This window comes from Phodopus roborovskii, unplaced genomic scaffold, assembly GCF_943737965.1.
Source record: "Phodopus roborovskii unplaced genomic scaffold, PHOROB, whole genome shotgun sequence".
In the NCBI taxonomy this organism is placed as follows: domain Eukaryota; kingdom Metazoa; phylum Chordata; class Mammalia; order Rodentia; family Cricetidae; genus Phodopus; species Phodopus roborovskii.
In genome coordinates, this window is record NW_026126424.1 from 18,149,938 (window position 1) to 18,170,066 (window position 20,129).

Below are 20,129 nucleotides of genomic sequence, written 5' to 3' on the forward strand. Positions count from 1 at the left end.
CCTTTACTCCCATTCTCTTTCTCCTAGTTCCCTCTCCCCTCACTGCCCCTCCCCACTTCCTATGTTCTCTAAAGAACTTTTTCCTTCAGCCTTGTGTGAGGGATCATATATGAATATCTTAGAATCCACCAAGTATCTTCTTTCTCTGGCGGTGTGAATTATAGGCTGGTGATCCTTTGCTCTAAGTCTAAAATCCATATATGAGCAAGTACATACCATGTTACTCTTTTTTGTGATTGGGTTACCTCCTTCAGGATGATTTCTTCAAGTTCTATCCACTTGCCTGCGAATTTCAAGATTCCATTATTTTTTCTGCAGAGTAGTATTCTATTGTTTAGATGTGCCACATCTTCTTTATCTGTTCTTCAGTTGAGGGGCATCTAGGTTGCTTCCAGGTTCTTGCTATTTCAAGTAATGCTGCTATGAACATAGGTGAGCACATGTCTTTGTTGCATGCATGTGGATCACTTGGTTATATGCCTAAAGGGGGGATGCTAGGTCTTCTGGTAAACTAATTTCCATTTTCCCTGTAACTGCATACTGATCTCCAACATGGCTGTACAAGTTTGCACTCTCACCTGTGGAGGGGTGTTTCCCTCTCTCCACATTCTCTCCAGGATAAATTGTCATTGGTGTTTCTAATTTTAGCCATGCTAGCATGAGTAAGATAGTATCTCAAAGTTGTTTTGATTTGCATTTCCTTGATAGCTAAGAATGTTGAGCTTTTCTTTTTTTCTTTAGTTTTTTTTTTTTTCCTTTTTGATTTCCTGTATTGAGAATTCTCCATTTTGTAATATTGCTATTTGGTGTTTTGTTGAATAGTTTCTTGGAGATCAGCCCTTTGTCAGATATAGGATTGGTGAAAATCTTTTCCCATTCTGTGGGCTGCAATTTGGTCTTGTCCACTGTGTCCTTTGCCTTACAGAGGCTTCTAAGTTTGAGGAGGTCCATTCATTAATTGTTCATCTCAGTGTCTGTGCTACTGGAGTTATGTTCAGGAAGCGGTCTCCTATAACAATTTGTTCAAAGGTACCTCCTACTTTCTCTTCTAAGAGGTTCAATGTGGCTGGATTGATGTTGAGGTCTTTGATCCATTTGGACTTGAGTTTTGTGCATGGCTGTAGGAGTTCCCTGGTAGAGTTTATTGGGTTCCATTTGGAACAGAGAAGAAGGTATATTCTTTTGTGTTTGGATGGAATGTTCTATAGTTGTCTGTTAAACCCAGTTGAGACATAACTTCTGTTAGTTCTTTTGTTTCTTTGTTGAGTTTCTGATTGGTGGTCCTGTCTAGTGGTGAGAGTGTCATGTTGAAAATCCCACTATAAGTGTGGGAGGTTTTATGTGAGCTTTGAGTTTTAGTAGCATTTGTTTTACTAATGTGGGTGCCTTTGTATTTGGGGCATAGATGTTCAGAATTGAGACTTTGTGTTGATGGATTTCTTCTGCGATGAATACGAAATTACCATCTTCATCTCTTTTGATTAATTTTGGTTTGAAGTCTAACTTGTTAGATATTAGGATAGTGACACCTGCTTACTCCTTGGGTCCATTTGATTGGAAGATTGTTTCCCAGCCATCTACCATGAGGTAATATCTATCTTTGAAGCTTAGATGTGTTTCTTGTATGCAGCAGAAGGATGGATTCTGTCTTCATATCCTTTCTGTTAACCTGTGTCTTTTTATAGGTGAGTTAAGACCATTAATGTTGAGGGAGAGTAAGGACCATTGATTGTTAATGTTTGTTTGTTTTAGATTTGTTGTTGGCAGTGATATTGTGAATACATTTTCCTGCTTTACCCTTGGTATCTGGTGAATGGTCTTATCTGTTGCCTACATCTTTGTGATCATAGTTAACTTCCTTGGATTGGAATTTTCCTTCCTGAACTTTCTGTAGGCCTGGATTTGTAGATACATTTTGTGAAAAATATGGCATTCTCATTAAATATCTTCTTTTCTCCATCTATAGTGATTGAGAGTTTTGCTGGGTATAATAGCCTGGGCTGGCATCCATGGACTCTTAGTACTTGTAGAACATCTATCCAGGACCTCTGGCCTTGAGATTTTCCATGAAGATGTCAGGTGTAATTTTGATAGGTCTGACTTTATATGTTACCTGTTCTTTTTCCTTCACTTCTCTTAATATTCTTTCTTTATTCTGTATGCTAGGTGTTTTGATTATTATATGTCGAGGGGTCTTTTTTCTTTGCTCCAGCCTATTTGGGGTTCAGTATGCTTCTTGTACTTTCATGGGCATGTCCTTCTTCAGATTTGGAAAGTTTTCCTCAATGATTTTGTTGAATATGTTTTCTGCACCTTTGAGCTAGGCTTCTTTACCTACCTCTATGTAGTGGAATATTCACCTTTTCTACTTCTGTGGCACTGACCATGCCCATTGGTGGTGGAGCCAGGGCAGAAGTGACTGGTGAAGCTAGGTCTGAGGTGGAGTCGGGGAATGCTCTCTTGTTGGTGGGATGCGGAGAGGAGAGTATATGGTGGAACCTGCAGGTGTTCATCTGTCTAGGTTTTAAGTTGTTTGTCCCTGAATAAACATTTGTTCAGCCTATTTATTTTTTCCTGATCCTTATTAAACCGCAATACCTCTAGCCTATTATTCTTAGGGTTGGCCTTTTCAGGGTGTCCCACCTGGATGTTTTGTGTTAAGGATTTGTTGGATTTACGATTTTCTTTGATCAATAGCTCTATTTCCTCTAGTTTATCTTCCGTGCCTGAGATTCTCTCTTCCATGTCTTGAATTCTGTTGGTAATGCTTGCTTCTGTTGTTCCTGATCATTTGCCCAGTTTTTCTATTTTAAGCATTCCTTTGGTTTGTGTTTTCTTTATTATTTCTATTTCAGTTTTCAAGTCTTGAATTGTTTCTTTCACCTGTTTAATTGTTTTTTCTTTGCTTTCTGTACTTTCTTTAAGAAATATGTTCATTTCTTCCAGGTTTTTTTGTTTATTTTTTCTTCCATTTCTTTAAGGGATTTTCTCACATCATCATTGTGGGCCTCTCTCATTTTTATGACAATAATTTTTATGTCATTCTCTTCTGCTTCATCTGCTTTGGGGTGTTCAGGTCTAGTTGGTGTAGAGTCCCTATATTCTGGTGGTGTTATGTTTGTCTTTATATTGTTTGGTGTTTTCTTGTATTGCCATCTTCTCATTGCTTTTTCCAGTAGGTGCAGGTGGGGTCTCTCCCTCTATGTTACTCCCCAGATGGGGTTTAGTCAGTCAGAGTTTTGCTGTCTGTAGCTCTGGGTGGCCCAAGCTCTCTAGGAGGTCTTTCTTTAGGCAGGGGCTGTGAGATGGGGGTCAAAGTTTAGGCTCCAGCAGAAGACCTTTGATAGGAGTCAAATATACCATTGGCTATCATTCAGGATGTTCTGTGCTCTGATAGGCATATCTAGCTGGGGCCTGGCACTCTCCAGATGAGGTTTCTCTAGCAGAGGCTGGCAAGCTATGGAAGTCAAGGATCCAGCAGGAACTCAGAGTGGCCCTGATGGGATAGGCAGATCTCTGGGAGGGAGGGGCCAGGAACTCCAGTAGAGGACTGGTGGTGGTGGTCAGAAACCAGGCAGGTGGGGATTACTGGTGGTCCCATGTGGATAGGCAGGTCTAGTGTGCTCACAGCAGCTCCAGGAAGTTCTCTGAAGGTGGCAGGTTTGTTGGTTCCACGCTATGTCCCAGTGCTCAATCAGAGCTATGGGACAGTGGGCAGGGTAGGGCACAGGGTAGGGGGAGGGCAGGCTTTTGATGTGTGTGGGTGTGTGTGTATCAGAGCTCCAAGAATATTCTGGATTCACAGGGGGATGGAGATTCTACCTTGCACTTGTTAGAATGACTAGGATCAATAATAAAAGTGACAGTTCACGCTGGTGAAGATGTGGATCAAGGAGAACACTCTTTGGGAGTGTAAACTTGAATAGGGAGCATAGAAATCAATTTGGTCTTTCCTCCAAAAATTGGTTATTTATCTACCTCAAGGCCAACTACTATTGGGCATATACCCATATATCTTACAAAGACACTAGATATTTCTTTTTAAAAGAACAGTTCAAAATTATTTGATTAGGCAGGGAAGTGTTTTTTCTGTCAAAACCAAATTGGCTGTACTTGAGATTCCTAAATTGAGAGTGGCGTTTTAGAGAAGACAGAGAAGAAAGAAAGGAACAAGGAAGGACATAAGGAAAGAAGGGAGAAAAAGACAGGAATCAGTGTATACATAGGCACATAGGAGATCTTTATGCCCCTTTGTTCTCCTGTGGTGGTGCACATCGGTAGGATTTGCTGCAGGAGGCAGAGGCAGAAGGATCTCAGGTTTGAGGACAGCCTGGGCTACACATTTTTTTTCAGGGCTGGAGAGATGGCTCAATGGTTAAGAACACTGGCTGTCCTTCCAGTGTTCTCTGGTAATACACAAAGTAATTCTGTGAAACTCAGAATATTTTGGCATTGGAAAGTATAGACTGTAGTGACAGAATATTAGCATGTTTACACTGAAAGTGGGAACAGAGCATGAGTTTATAACAGTATCACTTGGACAAATAGTGAAGATAACCATATAGTGATAATAATATTATGACAACTACATACACTGATATTCCATGTAACCATGGATTTGGATAACGGTATTGTTTGCAGTTACTTATTTGAGCATGATAACAACCCTTGGGGATATAATTTACATTTTCTACTTCATAACAATAGATAAGTTACTTTCAGAGGTGACTTTCAAGTGTTGACAAGATCAATTTAGAGGTGGTTTTCAGGGTCTTTGTTAGTAGAAAGTGATATTTTGCTGAAGAAATGACTTCTTTTTCTTTTATCCAGTGATTCTGCCTGAAGCTAAAGAGATGTGATTAAATCTTATGATATAGGAAATTACAATGCAGGTTAATATAGTCTCTCCCATGTGAATACTAATGGTAGCTTTACTGAAGACTTAAAATGAAAAGGTGAAAATTGTGCAGGGTGAATTACAAAATGTAAATTTTGAGTAGAAAAAGAGCACCAAAAAGTAGAATTGTATCTTTCCTTATGAGCAATGCATGGCAACAAGTGCTGTCAGCTGCTGGTCCCATTACAGCCAATAGGCATAAAAAGAAGGGAAAGCGATTTAAACCTCAAAACCTGCCTTCAACTCTTAGTTCTTCCAGCAAGGCTCCACCTAAACATTTCAGCTTACAAACAGGAATATTTTTCATCAGAAGCACATTTGTTTAAACTCTTGGCTGCTTCCTTGTTGTACTGTTTCACGAGAAGGCCACCAGATAACAGTGTTTGAGGAATTATTTTGCCTGTGACCCCATTATCTCATGGCTTTTTCATGAGGCAAAAGTATTTTATTTTCAATTTCCAAGTCCCCATAATCTTAATAATCATAATAGAATACAAAAGTACAATGTTTCTTTTGATAGGCAACACAGTCTTAGTTTTGAAAGAAAATAACATAAAAAGCTACATGTATCCAATATGCAACCTTACAAGTATTAGGCATAGGAAGGAATTATGTGATTTTACAAAATAGAAGGGTGGGGAACAAACCTAAAACTACCTTTAAGGACAATAATGTAGTCATGTAGCATGAATAAGAAAAACCCAGAGAGAGATATTGAAGTTCAAGGGTAAGATCAGAGAAACAAAGCAGCCAAGCCACAAGAGAACTTTTACCTCTATCAAGGCTGGGGAGATACTATCCTCAGCATTCCTGGAGACTAATTGCCCTGACACTGAATACTGAATCCCTGGTTCTATCTCATATGCCTCTCTAGTGCTCAGATTAAAAGCATGAACTATGTTTCTTTTTTTAGAATGATTCACTGTCATGTAGCCTTAGGAGGCCTTGAATTTACAGATATGCCTTAGCCTCTGTCTCCTGATTCCTGGGATTAAATGTGTGCACCCCTATTGCTCAACTTCTATGGCTGTGGCTAGCTTTACATTCTGATCTTCAATGGGTTTATTAGATCACAAACAATATATCACCACAATTCCTATTTTGTCTATTACAAAAAAGAATGCTATAACTAATATAAGAAAATCTACATACAGTAAGTACCATAACTATATACAACATACACAGGCAGTAAATATATCAACAATGTCCAGCCTATTTGCATTTTATGAATTCAGTGGAAATACTCCATTATCTATCCTATCTTTGTGAGTCCATTATCTTTTACCTAATTCATTTTCTATTATTATTGTCCTTATTATCCAAAATTATATTTTTATGTCTGTCAACTTTATACACTTTACATTTCTTTAGGTAAAGTCTTTTCTAAATCTGGTAAACAAGAAAAAATTACAAATATCTCCATCAGAGACCCAAGAAGGTAATATTAACTGAATAAATAGGAAGTATTAGCAAGCAATTTCCAAAATTGTGAAAAATGACAAGAACAGCATGGACAGTCACCCAAGGTTCTTCTACAATGTTGTGTCGTCTGTCTTTAGCCTATAGGCCTAACATACCTGCCTGTGATACTGGATTTTCTGAAGGACTCTCCTGCCTTGTCTTGGCAAAGTTTGCAGTCACTCTTTTTGGTGTCCTGTTTGTCCAATTTGGGCAGCATATTTTCAGCACCTGAGGTGAGTTCACTTTCTTTCACAGTGGCAATCATCTCAACTAAGTGCCTCAAAATTGTTTGAGAAGTTTGTAGTCCAATTATGATCTTTAGTTGGCGTTTTAGCTTAGTGATATGATCATATTCCTGGTATAATTGTTGTTGTTGGGTTAAATCATCTTTTTGAAGACTTCAGAGATCACTTTAAGTCAAATAATTATTTTTGGTATTTTTTTCTAGGTAGCTCTTCCTTCTTTTTTGGATATGTCCAAGTTTCTCAAATTCCTCAAGATGCTTGTTTTTATTTTCCCTAAAAGTCCAAAACAATCCCTCACAAACCAAACTGTGGAGAGGTTCCTAATCTAATATTTATTTTTTATTGTTTCTCCTGTATTTTTTGTTCTCTCTTTTATAACTCTTTTATAATCCAGAGCACTCTGGTTTCTTACAATAGGCATATGTTTTTTAATTCCTTTAGGAAGGAGTTTCCATGGTAACAGAAAACGACTGAGCTGGATTTGGTATAGTGTCCTGTGAGAGGCCCCTCAAGGAGTTTCCAAGTGTAAAAGAATTGCCTTAAATGTCTCTTATTGATTTATATTCATTAGTTCAATGCCGCCTGCTTTTGCCACATTTTTCTATATAATTCAGAAGGAAGGGGTGAAATGTTAAGATTACACTTAGAAAAACCATTTTTTCTTGGAACTTACTATTTACAATCCCTTTTAAAGTTATTTTGTTTGCCACATTTAAAACATTTGAAAGTTTGATTTCTATCTATGCATCATTATGGTCATGAGCTTCAATATTTATTATATTTGAGATCCCTTCCTCCAAAGGTTCTGACCTTGCATTTAAAGGCATTATGATTCTTTTGCATTGAGTATTAACATTTTTAAAAGACAGAGTTTGAATTATTATTTGCCTAGCTTCTAAATCTGGTATCCTATTTTCTGCTCATGCTATTTTTTTTTCAATTTTTTTGCTCTTTTCTAGGTCTCTCTCCCTCACTCCATCCCTCCCTCTCTTCCCCTCCCTCTCTCTTTCCCTCCTTCTCTCATACTGCCTCCTATGCCCCCTGACCATCCTCCAATCCCATCTCCCCCACTCCAAAGGGAGAGTGATGCCTTACAGGAGGGGTCAACAAAATCTGTCAAGTCATTTGGAGTAGGGACTAGGCCATTCCCCATGCCTCTAGGTTACAGGAGTATCCCTCCATGGGGAATGTGCTCCCAAAATCCTTTTGTGCACCAAGGATACATCCTGGTTCCACTGTCAGAAGTCCCTTAGACTGTTCAGGCCTTCTAACTGAGAGCCATGTTCAAGGAGTCTGAGTCAGTCCTATACTGGCTTCCCAGGTATCATTCTGGGGACCCATTTGCTCCTCCTTGTTCAGGCCAGCTGTTTCTGTGGGTTTCTGTAGCATGGTCTTGTCCTCCTTCTCTGCATCTGGATTCCAGCTCAGCTCAGCGTTTAGTTGTGGGTGTCTTCTCCTTCCATCAGCTATTAGATGAGGGCTTTTTGATGTTGGATTAGTTAGTCATCAATCTAATTATCAGGGAAGGACATTTATGATAGCCTTTCCACTTTTGCTCAAACTGTTAGTTGGAGTCAGTTATGTAGGTCTCTGGACATTTCTGTAGAGTCAGTTTTCTCTTCAAACCTGTAATGGCTCTCTTTTATGCTCTCTCTCTCTCTATCTCTATGTCTCTATCTCTCTTTCTCTCTCTGTTATCTATTCCTTCCCTGACTCAATCTCTGTAAGAAAACCATGAAGGCTTCCTTTGATCCCTGTAAAACTTTAGTAAATGATTCAATTTTATTTCCTACTTCTCGAATTCTGTACCAAGTATACAAAGCTGCTGCACTGTATAAAGCCAGGGATTAGTCATCATATAGAGATTGCCTTTCTATAGTATCATAATCACCTTCTGCAAGACTTTGATCTTGGGAGATCTCCATCTCTATCTTTACACTATTGCTCAATAGTCTTAGCCTCTTAGTCAGGTACTCTATTGTCATTGTGAACCAGGTTCTAAGATAGCATTTCTATACTAAGGCTGAAACCAGAGTTTATTTTGCACTAACAGGTCATTTCTCTTCAAGTTATCACTACAAGCAAGTTAAATCTTGCTGTTGCCTACCATATTGGAAAGCAGAAATTTAGTATTCACAGAAAAAACATGGTAAAATGGAGAAGACTTATTTTAATTAGATATAGATAGCCTCAGGTGTTGCCACATCTTACACTACATAAGCCTATGTGACTGAGTTAGTTTTGCTGGTCTATAGTTTCTTCATGTATTCAAGTTACCAGAACAATATAATTGAGAGTATTACTGCATTTCTGACCTGGGGCATATTTATTAAAAAATAAGAACATTACTCACATCAAGAGCTTAGCCAATAGTCAAAATATGATTTCTCATCTACAGACATTTATATAGACTTTATTATGTTAATTGTAGTATTGTCTCTTCCTCTTACAGACTCAATGACTCTCATTCTAATAAGCTGTGATCTGGCTTAATCTCATCTGATTTCATCTTCCAGTTTTGAGACTAGTTCTGAAATTTCTGTTGTTGTCACTGATGTTCCTCTGGTAATCTAAATGTTTTTTTTTTCTTTGATCCTTAATCTATGCTGACTGCTTTATCTCCCATTAAAGCATTTTCTGGTTTTGCTCTTTCAACTCAGAGCCAAAGTCAGGTATTTAGTGAGACATTCCCTGACAGGTGACAATATTGAAGTTATAGTATACCCTGTCTTAATTTTTGTCACAATTTTACTAATTACAATGTTCATCTGAAATTCATAACTCATTATTAAAGTTATAGGTACATTCATTTTTCTCCACTTAGAGAAATTTGTAGATTAGCCAAATGCCATATGGATTGCTGTTAAATAGGGTCTTATGCACTTGGAAGAAATGAAAAATTAGGACACTCACATACTTGTTAAGGGATGGGAAAGTTTATTCCCATCTGTAGTGCCCTGTTCTGTCACAGATTTTTACTAGTATTGAAAATGATGAAGAATTTAAAATTTTTAGTTTGTATTATAGCCGGTATAAAGATGTTTGCCTAAGGGCAAAAAGCTAGAGACTTTTTATGTGCTTCATATGCAATCAGCACTAGAGAAGATGCATATTTCTCAAATCCAAAAGGAATTTCATAATGTATTTTTTTATTTATTTGCATACAAGGACTTGATATGTAGCACAGTATGGTCACACTCAAAATATTCATCTTTTTCATCCTCCTGTTTGGAAGTTTCTGCAAATTAAAAAAGCATTTAAATAATTAACATTAGAGTAGATGAAACAAACAAAAAAAGAGCTCAACATATTATTATGTTTCAATTTAGAATGGAAATAATAAAAATATTTGCAAACATAATTATAGATCTAATTGTGTCAATTATATGTTGCTTGATTTAGTGGAGTACATCAGAAGTAAGATCTATACTAATCGAATAACACATGTCCTGAAATGACTTTCAATGTTTTCTCCCATGAGAATTTCTGAAGGACCTTCACCTGTTCACATCCTCACCACAAATCTTATAGATTATGAATGAAAACTTATTCTGTAAATATTTATTCATAAATGTTGACTTTGTGAAATGTACCTTTTGCAGAATATAAATATGAGCTAGAAAGAACACTGACAACTTCAAAGCAAAATGAAGTTCTTTCTGCTTGTTTCTCTCCTTGGGTTCTGTTGGGCTCAATATGACCCACAAACTCAATACGGGCGGACTGCTATTGTCCACCTGTTTGAGTGGCGCTGGGTTGATATTGCCAAGGAATGTGAGCGATACTTAGCTCCTAAGGGATTTGGAGGGGTGCAGGTAAGACTTAATCACAATTTAAATGGGGGAGTTTACTGTGTTAATATATAAAACAGCATTCTAATCAGAACAATGTGTTTGGAGCACAGTTCCACCTCTCATGAATTTCTCGAGTAAGGAATATGTTTGGTGATGATGACATATATATATATATATATATATATATATTTATATATATATATATATATATTGGTTTAGGACCCCAGCAGGAGCATTGCAATGTCCTGTCCCTGTTTTCAGATGGTCGTGAAGGGACAGAACTGCATGTTCACTAATTGAGAAATAATATCAGGTCATTGATAGGTTTATAGGAAACTTAACTTCTTAAAAGTTGTAAGAACTTAGCAGGCTGTTGTTCAAAATTAATTATGACAATTCTATTTGCAGGTATCTCCACCCAATGAAAATATTGTGGTTTATAATCCATCAAGGCCTTGGTGGGAAAGATACCAACCAATTAGCTACAAAATATGCACAAGGTCTGGAAATGAAGATGAATTCAGAGACATGGTGACAAGGTGCAACAATGTTGGTGTAAGTGATGTTATGTCTTCTTTAAAATCTTACATAGAATTTTACAGATTGAAAATTCTTATGGATGAAAATATTTTTCTTCTTTATTCTTTGGCATTTTCATTTGTGCAGAAAATTTCATAATTTGGGTGTGTTGAAAGGAGGGATGCAAGGGAAGGGGGGAAGTGATATACTTTAATTATAAAAAATGAAAATATAATAAAATCATAAAAATTAATTTTATTTTCACTCTCAAAATGCCCTACTGCCCTATAGTCACATTTTGAGAACCCCTGCACATCGATTATGTAAAAATAAGAATTAATAAGATTTAAATAGATTTTCAAGTTTTGGAGATTTGTTAGCATGTAATGAGCTTGCCATTAAAACTTTAGATTTCTGAGTCTGGCTGAAATATCCACTTTCCTTCTTCAGGTTCGTATTTATGTGGACGCTGTTATTAATCACATGTGTGGAGCAGGTGGTGGTGCAGGAACAAGCAGTACCTGTGGAAGTTACTACAATGCTAATAACAGGGAATTCCCATCAGTTCCATACTCTCGTTGGGATTTTAATGATGGTAAATGTGATGGAGAAATTTCTAACTACAATGATGCTAATCAGGTAATGAGAGAAATATTGATCAGACTAAATTAGCAACTAGGCATCTAGGAATGCACAAGGGATTTATGGATAACCATAATATAGGGAAGTGTTTATTAAGATAGAATGCTTGAAAAATAGAAATGGAAAAATGTTCTGTATTTACTTTTCATTGTTTTGTAAGGATACACCAAAATCAATGACAAAATATAGCTAGGCTTTCTAGTGAGTTTGTGTGAAAATCTTAAAAGCATGGTTAATCAATTATATAAAATTATAGTATGGAATATAATTAGAAGTAAAAATCAAGTAGAAGTAAAAAAGAAAGAAAAAAACAGAGAGTGAGAAGAAGCAGATACAGGAGGTCAGAGAGATAGAGTGGAGAGAGAGGCAGAGACAGATAAAAAGCGGGGGGGGGGGAGAATTAACCATCTAAAATTCATACCAACTTTATCTCTGATATTTTCTATACCTACAACAGAAAATATTTTGAAGTCCATGTTCAAATTAAAACATAAATTCTTCCCATGTCCTAAGTAAGGGAAATACAAAACTACCCATTTCTAAATGGGTGAATGACTGAATGATGAAAATTTTCCTAGCCCAGACATGACTTTTAGTAGATCAATCCTTTTTTATCTAATAGGTCAGAAATTGTCGTCTGTCTGGCCTGCTGGACCTTGCACTTGAGAAAGATTATGTTCGTACCAAAGTGGCTGACTATATGAACCATCTCATCGACATTGGTGTAGCAGGGTTCAGACTTGATGCTGCTAAGCACATGTGGCCTGGAGACATAAAGGCAGTTTTGGACAAACTGCATAACCTAAATACAAAATGGTTCTCTCAAGGAAGCAGACCTTTTATTTTTCAAGAGGTAAAACAATATACATGTTCTTTTTATTTTTGAGACTATAATCTTTGACTTTTATTGAAAGTAAATTCTTTTCTAACATAATATATTCTGATTATGGTTTCCTCTCTTTCCACTCTTCTCATGTCTTCCCACCTCCCCTTCCTTCCGAATCTACTCCCTTTCTCTCTCTCATTAGCAAACATGTTTCTAAGTATGAAAAATCACAAAATAAAGTGCAATAACATAAAACCAAAATTATGACATTGATGTTAACAAGAGTATCAAAGAGAAGAAAATAGCCATGAACCAGAAACCTACTCATTTGCACATTAGGGAATCCCACACAAATATTAAACTGCAAGCCATAATATATACACAGAAGACCTGGTGCAGACCTGAGCAGACCCTTGAGATTATAGTTTAGTTCCAACATTTCTCATTCCTGCCTTGTTTTTTTCTACTTCTAAACGCTTCTATAATGCCATATACACTGTTCTTTAAAAAGATGGCCTCTTCTTACCCTAATGGTTGTTGTTGTTGTTATTGTTGTGTGTGTGTGTGTGTGTGTGTGTGTGTATGTCTTCCTAGTTATAACTTTTAAATCTATGAATATTTTCAGGAGTGACTGGTTGGTAGACAATAGATAATTGGTCTGTGCTTCCCTGAGGAAGTTCTTTTATAGGAATGAGGCTTCATTGACTGCATTTGGATATCATTTTGCAAACCAAAGAACAGAAAGCAGATTTTATAAAGCATTCAATATATAATCTAGTTTTGTAACTCATTACTTATAGAATGTAGCATTCTGCTATTCCATAATAGTATTACACTCACTCAGAGATAGCACACTTTGTTATTTACAGGTTCCAAGATAGTGAAAACGTCACTAATTTATGCTCTAAACTCTCAGATATTATTATATAAGACAGATAAATTATGCTTGTTGATTATAGCACATATTTCTGAGTTTGAGTTTTGTCTCATGTTATGAGTGTTGTAGGTATTTAAGGCAAAGTGATGTAACTTTCTGTACCATAATAATATAGTAAAGATAATGTGTTTGTATCTCTGTTTTCTTTGGACATTTTAATGTTTTATAAGCACTTCTGATATTGATAATGACCTTTCTTCAAGTGTTTTATCAGTGTGGACTAAGGAATTTTCCCCTCTGTTATCTATCTTAGAGGATAAGAAATTAGAGTGTAATTTGAGTCTTTTCAATATGTGACATACAGGTTTTGGAAAAGTCAGCATCTGGCTATACAGAGAAACATTAAGAACATGTCAAATAACAAAAATATTGGAAGGGTTTCTAAATGCTATTATATTTAAATAATGTGCTTTAAATATATCTTAAAATTTACAACTGACCCAATATCTCTCCTAGGTCATTGATTTGGGTGGTGAGGCCATTAAAAGTAGTGAGTACTTTGGAAATGGTCGTGTGACAGAATTCAAGTATGGAGCAAAACTAGGCACAGTTATCCGCAAGTGGAATGGAGAGAAGATGTCTTATTTAAAGTAAATATACACATTTTTTTTGATCTATCATAGATCTGTTGACATTAGGCATCAGTAATTTATATCTTCAGCCATTCAGGTTTATATAATTGTGACTTTTTTTTGATTATTTGTTTGTCTTATTTTTCCCTAAACTAAAGTTAATCATCTTTCCTATTTGGAATGTCAATCACTAGGCATCTCTGGAAATCCAATGTATCACTTAATGATTTTTGTCTCTTTGTGATTTGTCTATTAGATTTCAAGAATGTGGTCCTATAGGTTTGATTGCTATTATAAGTGTATCTTTATTCATGACTGTCTACAACATATAACTTACTTATGTTATAGCAATGGATTAATTAGAAATTTTGAAAGTTTCTATTAGAAAGTTATTAATTTAGATTTACATTCTATGTTATATAACTTGGATGATTCACTTCTGAAGTCCATAAAATTGTAGTACAATAAAATTCTAAAGAAAAAATTTAAAACCAAAAATATTTTATTGTAAGACTTTAATGCAGATAATGTTCTCACATATATTATCACATGAAATGATACTATATATGTACCTATAAGAGAGATTTAATATGGAATTGTCATTTATTTAGATAACTGAGGATACCTATGCAAAGTTCTCTAAGCACTGTGAAATAATAATAATGTGCTTTTTTAAATGCAGGAACTGGGGAGAAGGCTGGGGTTTTGTGCCTACTGACAGAGCCCTTGTGTTTGTGGACAACCATGATAATCAGCGAGGGCATGGAGCTGGGGGAGCATCCATCCTGACATTCTGGGATGCTAGGTGAGAGAACCTTTGTTGCTCTTGTTAGCCTGCCTTTATCGGCAGCATTATATTATAGACTTCTGCTTGAATAACCTTTTGAAACTTGCAGAATGTATAAAATGGCAGTTGGATTTATGTTGGCTCATCCTTATGGATTCACACGAGTGATGTCAAGTTACCGTTGGGCAAGAAACTTCCAGAATGGAAAAGTAAGTCTTCAAGTTCTTCAAAGCATATTTTAGTCTAGAAAAGGAAGAGGTTCTGTTTCAATTTCACATGAAGTAATAGCATATTATACTTATTATTAAGTAATTACTTGCAACATTTTTGTAAAGTAGGACATTGTATAAGTAGCTTATAATAAAAAAGAAATAGTTTAAGTACAATTGGGATAGACAATGAAAACTGGTATGACTGATAAAGCTCTGATTCACAGAATTGATGTTGGATCATGCCTGATAACACTGAAGAGAATTTCAAATTCTTTCATCCTTGGTGCAATCAATAACACCATATTAAAATGCTTTAATTTATTTGCTATGAAATGAGAAGGCAGCAGAATGAAGGTATTCCTGAAAATATAATAGGTAGAAACATAAGCATCACAGAAAACTGATTTGTTCACAAGTCAGTGAAAGCTAAGATTTAAAACAATATCTGTGAATTTCTTAGGTGTATGCATAAATGATTTCAAAATTGAATTAATAAGTAAGAACAATAGAAATATGAAAGGATGCTTTAAGTTTTCTATTTTAGTTGAATAAGCAGAATCACAGAGAACCACCAAATGTAAATTTGAAATATTTTCTCTGTAAGTCTGACAAATGTTATTTTTTTTATTTTTCTTTCAAGCTGAAAGCCCTTCAAGTTTTTATTGGAATTGATTCTATTCTTGAAAGGCTTTCATGTTCAGAATGACTTTTTTTCTGGTTTCATAAATACATTTAAAGTTCAGCCATTATAAAATGTGCATGTATACTTCATTAAATTTGGATAGAAAAGTCGGGATATTTTATGAGCTCATTTTACCAGCAAGTAGTAAGAAATCAAGTAATATTAACTTAGAAGTTGTTGTATTAAAGACATTTTTACACGTTCTTTAATTGTTATAGTAGATAAGAATTCTCTATTTTATGGATAAAATGCACATTTATGTAACATATATTGATGACGATTTTTCATGTTGTTACTGGAGCTTGTTCTTTTATGGCAGTATTCCTCATTCTAATTTTCTTTTTTCAGTTACATTGAAGAGCTCTTAGTGATATTGAACAGAAAATGAGAGGTTTAAAAATTGTTTCGGGCTGGGCAATTTTACCTCACACCATTAATCTCAGCACACAGGAGACAGAGGCAGGTGGATCTCTGTGAGTTTGTGGCCAGCCTGGTCTACAGAGCGAGTTCCAGGACAACCTCTGAAGCAATACAGAGAAACCCTGTTTCAAAAAAAAAAAAAAAAAAAACCAAACCAAACCAAATGAAACCAAACAGAAACAACAAACAAAAAAACAAACAAAAACCAAAAATTTGTTTCTGGTGTTTTAGATATCATTGTAGAGAACCCAAATTTTCACAGATGTTAGGGACTCACTGAAGTTTTTTTTTTTTTTTTTAAACAATAAAGACTTAGATTAAATTTGGACAACCCCAAGACAGCATTAGCAGAATGAGTATGGGTTTGGTTTTGTATAGTGGAAAGAAACAGGTATATACCGGCATTTAAATGGTCTCACTCTTTCGATAATAAAGGATGTGAATGACTGGATTGGACCACCTAATAACAATGGAGTAACAAAAGAAGTGACAATTAATCCAGACACCACTTGTGGCAATGACTGGGTCTGTGAACATCGATGGCGTCAAATAAGGTTGGAATTCCCCTGCAGATCTTGTCTCATAAGAAAGTTGGGTAACTTTTAAATGGCTGAAGTTTAAGGGTACCAGCATTTCATATGATATTATCCTTTTAGGAACATGGTTGCCTTCAGAAATGTAGCCAATGGTCAACCTTTCTCAAACTGGTGGGATAATGGCAGCAACCAAGTAGCTTTTGGCAGAGGAAACAGAGGATTTATTGTCTTTAACAATGATGACTGGTAAGTCAATATCAATTAAAGTAGGGCAGCATACTATTATTTTCTTAGATCCTTCTTTTTTTCCTATTCATTTACATTTTTCTTATGTGAAAAGTATTTTTGCTAATGGATTTAAGATACAAAATGAATGCTGTATGTACAGAAGGCAAAATGATGCTTTGTTTAATATTCTGTTCTTTTAGGAAAAATTTTATTATTGCAATCTTTTACCCCATTCTGAAAATAACAGTGGCATATATTGATAGGTGTATGCTCATTTGACACTTTTACACATCACATAAAGAGTAAAGAAAAGTCTTAAAATCATTTAAACAATGTATATAGTGTTAGCACTGGAGTACTTTCCCCAGTTGTTCTGAATATCACTTATTGTTTTTTATACAACTTACTGATGTGCGTTTTTCATTTTTTTTTTATTTGTGGTCTTTTAAAATAATTTCCACTTGCACCCAGCCTGTGGATTTCTACAGGAAATTTCTCAGCTGGTTTTTAAACTTTTGTCACCGTACTTTTGCTTCCTATATGTTTCTCTGAGTCTCCTTTAGTGTATTTCTCATCTGTAGATACGTAGCTCAAAGAGTATCATTGGAAGCAGGTGAACTGTCCAAATCCAAAGTCAGCTTGCAATTTGACTGAGAGTATTTTAGCATAAATTATATTTTATTGGCAAATCCTAAATATGTAAAGTAAATAGATGTCTTAGTTTTGGTTTCTAATGTTGTGGAGAGACACCATGTCCATGGCAACTCTTATAGAAGAAAAATATTTAATTGTGGTGGCTTATTTTTTTAAGAGGTTTATCATCATTATCATCATGGTGTAAAATGGTGGCATGCAGACAGACATGGTGCTGGAGAAGTAATTGAGAGTCCTACATCTTGACTCTCAGGCAACAGGAAGTAGGTTTTCTCACTGGTGTGCCTTAAGTATTTATGAGACCACAAAGCCTGCCTCTACTGTGACACATTTCCTTCAAGAAGACCATACCAGTCCAAAAACGCTACACCTTTTAATAGTACCACTCCTTTTGGGGGACATTTTCTTTCAAATGACCACAATAATACATACTTTTTGTTGTTGAAAAGAGCATATGGCTAGTTGTTTGGGAGCAACAGAATTGCTTTTTTTTTTTATTTTTGCTATATTAATTACTAATGTTAAAAGTTCTGATTTTACACATTAACAGCAATCGTAAAATGAAGATGATTATATTTTAACAAAAGACATAAAAGTTATTATGTTCTTTATATCATGAATTCCTTATTGAGAAAAAAATATTTTTTCCTTTTTAATTTAAATTTGAAACAAACTTGTTTTACATGTCAGTCCCAATTTCTTCTCTCACCCCTCCTCCCCTGTACCCACAACCCAACCCACCCCCTTTTTTGCTCCCCAAGGAGGGTGAGGCCTTCCTTCAAAATCTGACATATCATTTGGAACAGGGCCTAGGCCCTGCCCATGTTTCTAGGCTGAGGGAGTATCCCTCTATGTGGAACGTGGGTGTTAGTTAGAAGGTCTGGGTAGTCTATGGGTTCTCTGGTAGTGAAGCAGTATTTATCTTTAGTATATGAAAAATCTTATTCTTATTTAAACTATTTTTGAAGATTATAAATATAAAGATAATTTAAAAATATTTTATAGTGTTCATGGTATTATATTCTTTTATATGTTATTAAAGTTATACAAGTTATATTTTAAAGCAAGAATAATTTTTGGAGTGGCTGTTAGACTTAATTCCTAATGGCTGAGCCATTTTCTAGCATAGTAATGAGATTATTTAAAAATAGGAATTCTCTATGTTGAAGGAATGTCAGAATGAAAATTATACAATAATTAATATACATCCCCATGAAATAAGCATTTTAAATATAATGACATTTTTGAAATTTTATACAAAATAATCAGTGATGACAAATGTTGACTTTTAATACAATAAACATGACATTTTACATAAAATATTTATGTAAATTATCATTTTAATTTACAATAAGTGACACACAATTACATTATGTCTAAATGTAAATGGATATTCAAATAGAAAGAAATCAACTTATTTGGTCTATAAGATGATTGTGAAATAATTTTGTTTTGTTCATTCTGTCCTTATGAATATAGTCAATGAATGTTTTGTGACTCTAGAATTGTCATAAATTCATCAAAACTATCATTATGTAGGTATTATTTTAGGCTATTTGTTCCTTTATCAGCTGTAGGTGTCTACTTGTACTTCCATCAGATGAAGGCTCTAGGGTGGCATGTAAAGTAGTTCTCAATCTCATTATCATAAAGAGCATTAAAGGTAGCCTGTCCATTAATGCTTAGATTGTTAGTTGGGTTCATCCTTGTAGATCTCTGGGCTTTTCTCTTATCATTGACTGAGGTATTAGTTCTACCAATAACAGAATTGCTTTTTATACTGAGTTTTCCACTATAAGCTATTTAGAAATGTTAACGTATGCTTAATTCTAAACAAACTTGCTTGTGGCATCATATAATCCAGTATCTTTGAAGAGATAGCACTATTAACATTTTTTAAATTCATAGTTAAAGTCCAGCAGAGGACAGACATGAAAGCACTACAGTACTCATGGGATGGCTTTGTCAGTGAGCTTCACTATATTTCCTGTCTTTCATTGTGTAGTAACAGTCATCACAAACTGTTTACTTAGCAAGCATTTAAAAAGATGTCTTTGGTACAGAGAATTATCTAGCTTATCCAGGTCTGGACATGGTGTTTTGATTTTCTCACTAAATTTCTGACTTATTGGTGTTTTATAGTACATAGTTGAGGAATTTAATTATTTTACAGACAATAGATCTTATTACACTTAACTTAATTAAGTTAAGTTAAATTAAATACTTTTTTTCAGGGCTTTGTCAGCAACTTTACAGACTGGTCTTCCTGCTGGCACATACTGTGATGTCATTTCTGGAGACAAGATTGATGGCAATTGCACTGGAATTAAAGTCAATGTTGGCAGTGATGGCAAAGCTCACTTTTCTATTAGTAACTCTGCTGAAGACCCATTTATTGCAATTCATGCTGAATCAAAACTGTAAGACTCAAATTAAATAAATATAGAGAGCATCAATTGAGTGTGCTTCTTGTTCCTGTGTACCTTATTGTTTTTGACTTTTCTTTACAATTATATATTTATGTCTGATGTGTGTGTATGTATGTGAATGCATGTGTGTGTGTGTGTGTGTGTGTGTGTGTGTGTGTGTGAAAGAGAGAGAGCACTATGGCATGTATGTAGCATGTGCAAGGACAGCTCTTTGTTGTGCCTTTTCCTCTTTCTGTTATCCTATGTCCTGTGGTGATCACACTTAAGTCATTGGGTTTGTCTTGTAAC

General features: G+C 35.3%; 1 protein-coding gene across 1 annotated transcript; it reads left to right on the plus strand.

Annotated features, from left to right (window-relative positions):
• Window positions 1-10,229: 10,229 nt before the first annotated feature.
• LOC127223123 (pancreatic alpha-amylase) lies at window positions 10,230-19,868 on the plus strand. Its single transcript, XM_051185645.1, has 10 exons — window positions 10,230-10,418; window positions 10,806-10,952; window positions 11,367-11,555; window positions 12,181-12,411; window positions 13,778-13,911; window positions 14,576-14,698; window positions 14,790-14,889; window positions 16,430-16,548; window positions 16,651-16,776; window positions 19,647-19,868. The coding sequence occupies exons 1-10, from the start codon at window positions 10,251-10,253 to the stop codon at window positions 19,834-19,836; spliced, it is 1,527 nt and encodes a 508-aa protein (XP_051041602.1). The 5' UTR covers window positions 10,230-10,250; the 3' UTR covers window positions 19,837-19,868.
• The last annotated feature ends 261 nt before the right edge of the window (window positions 19,869-20,129 follow it).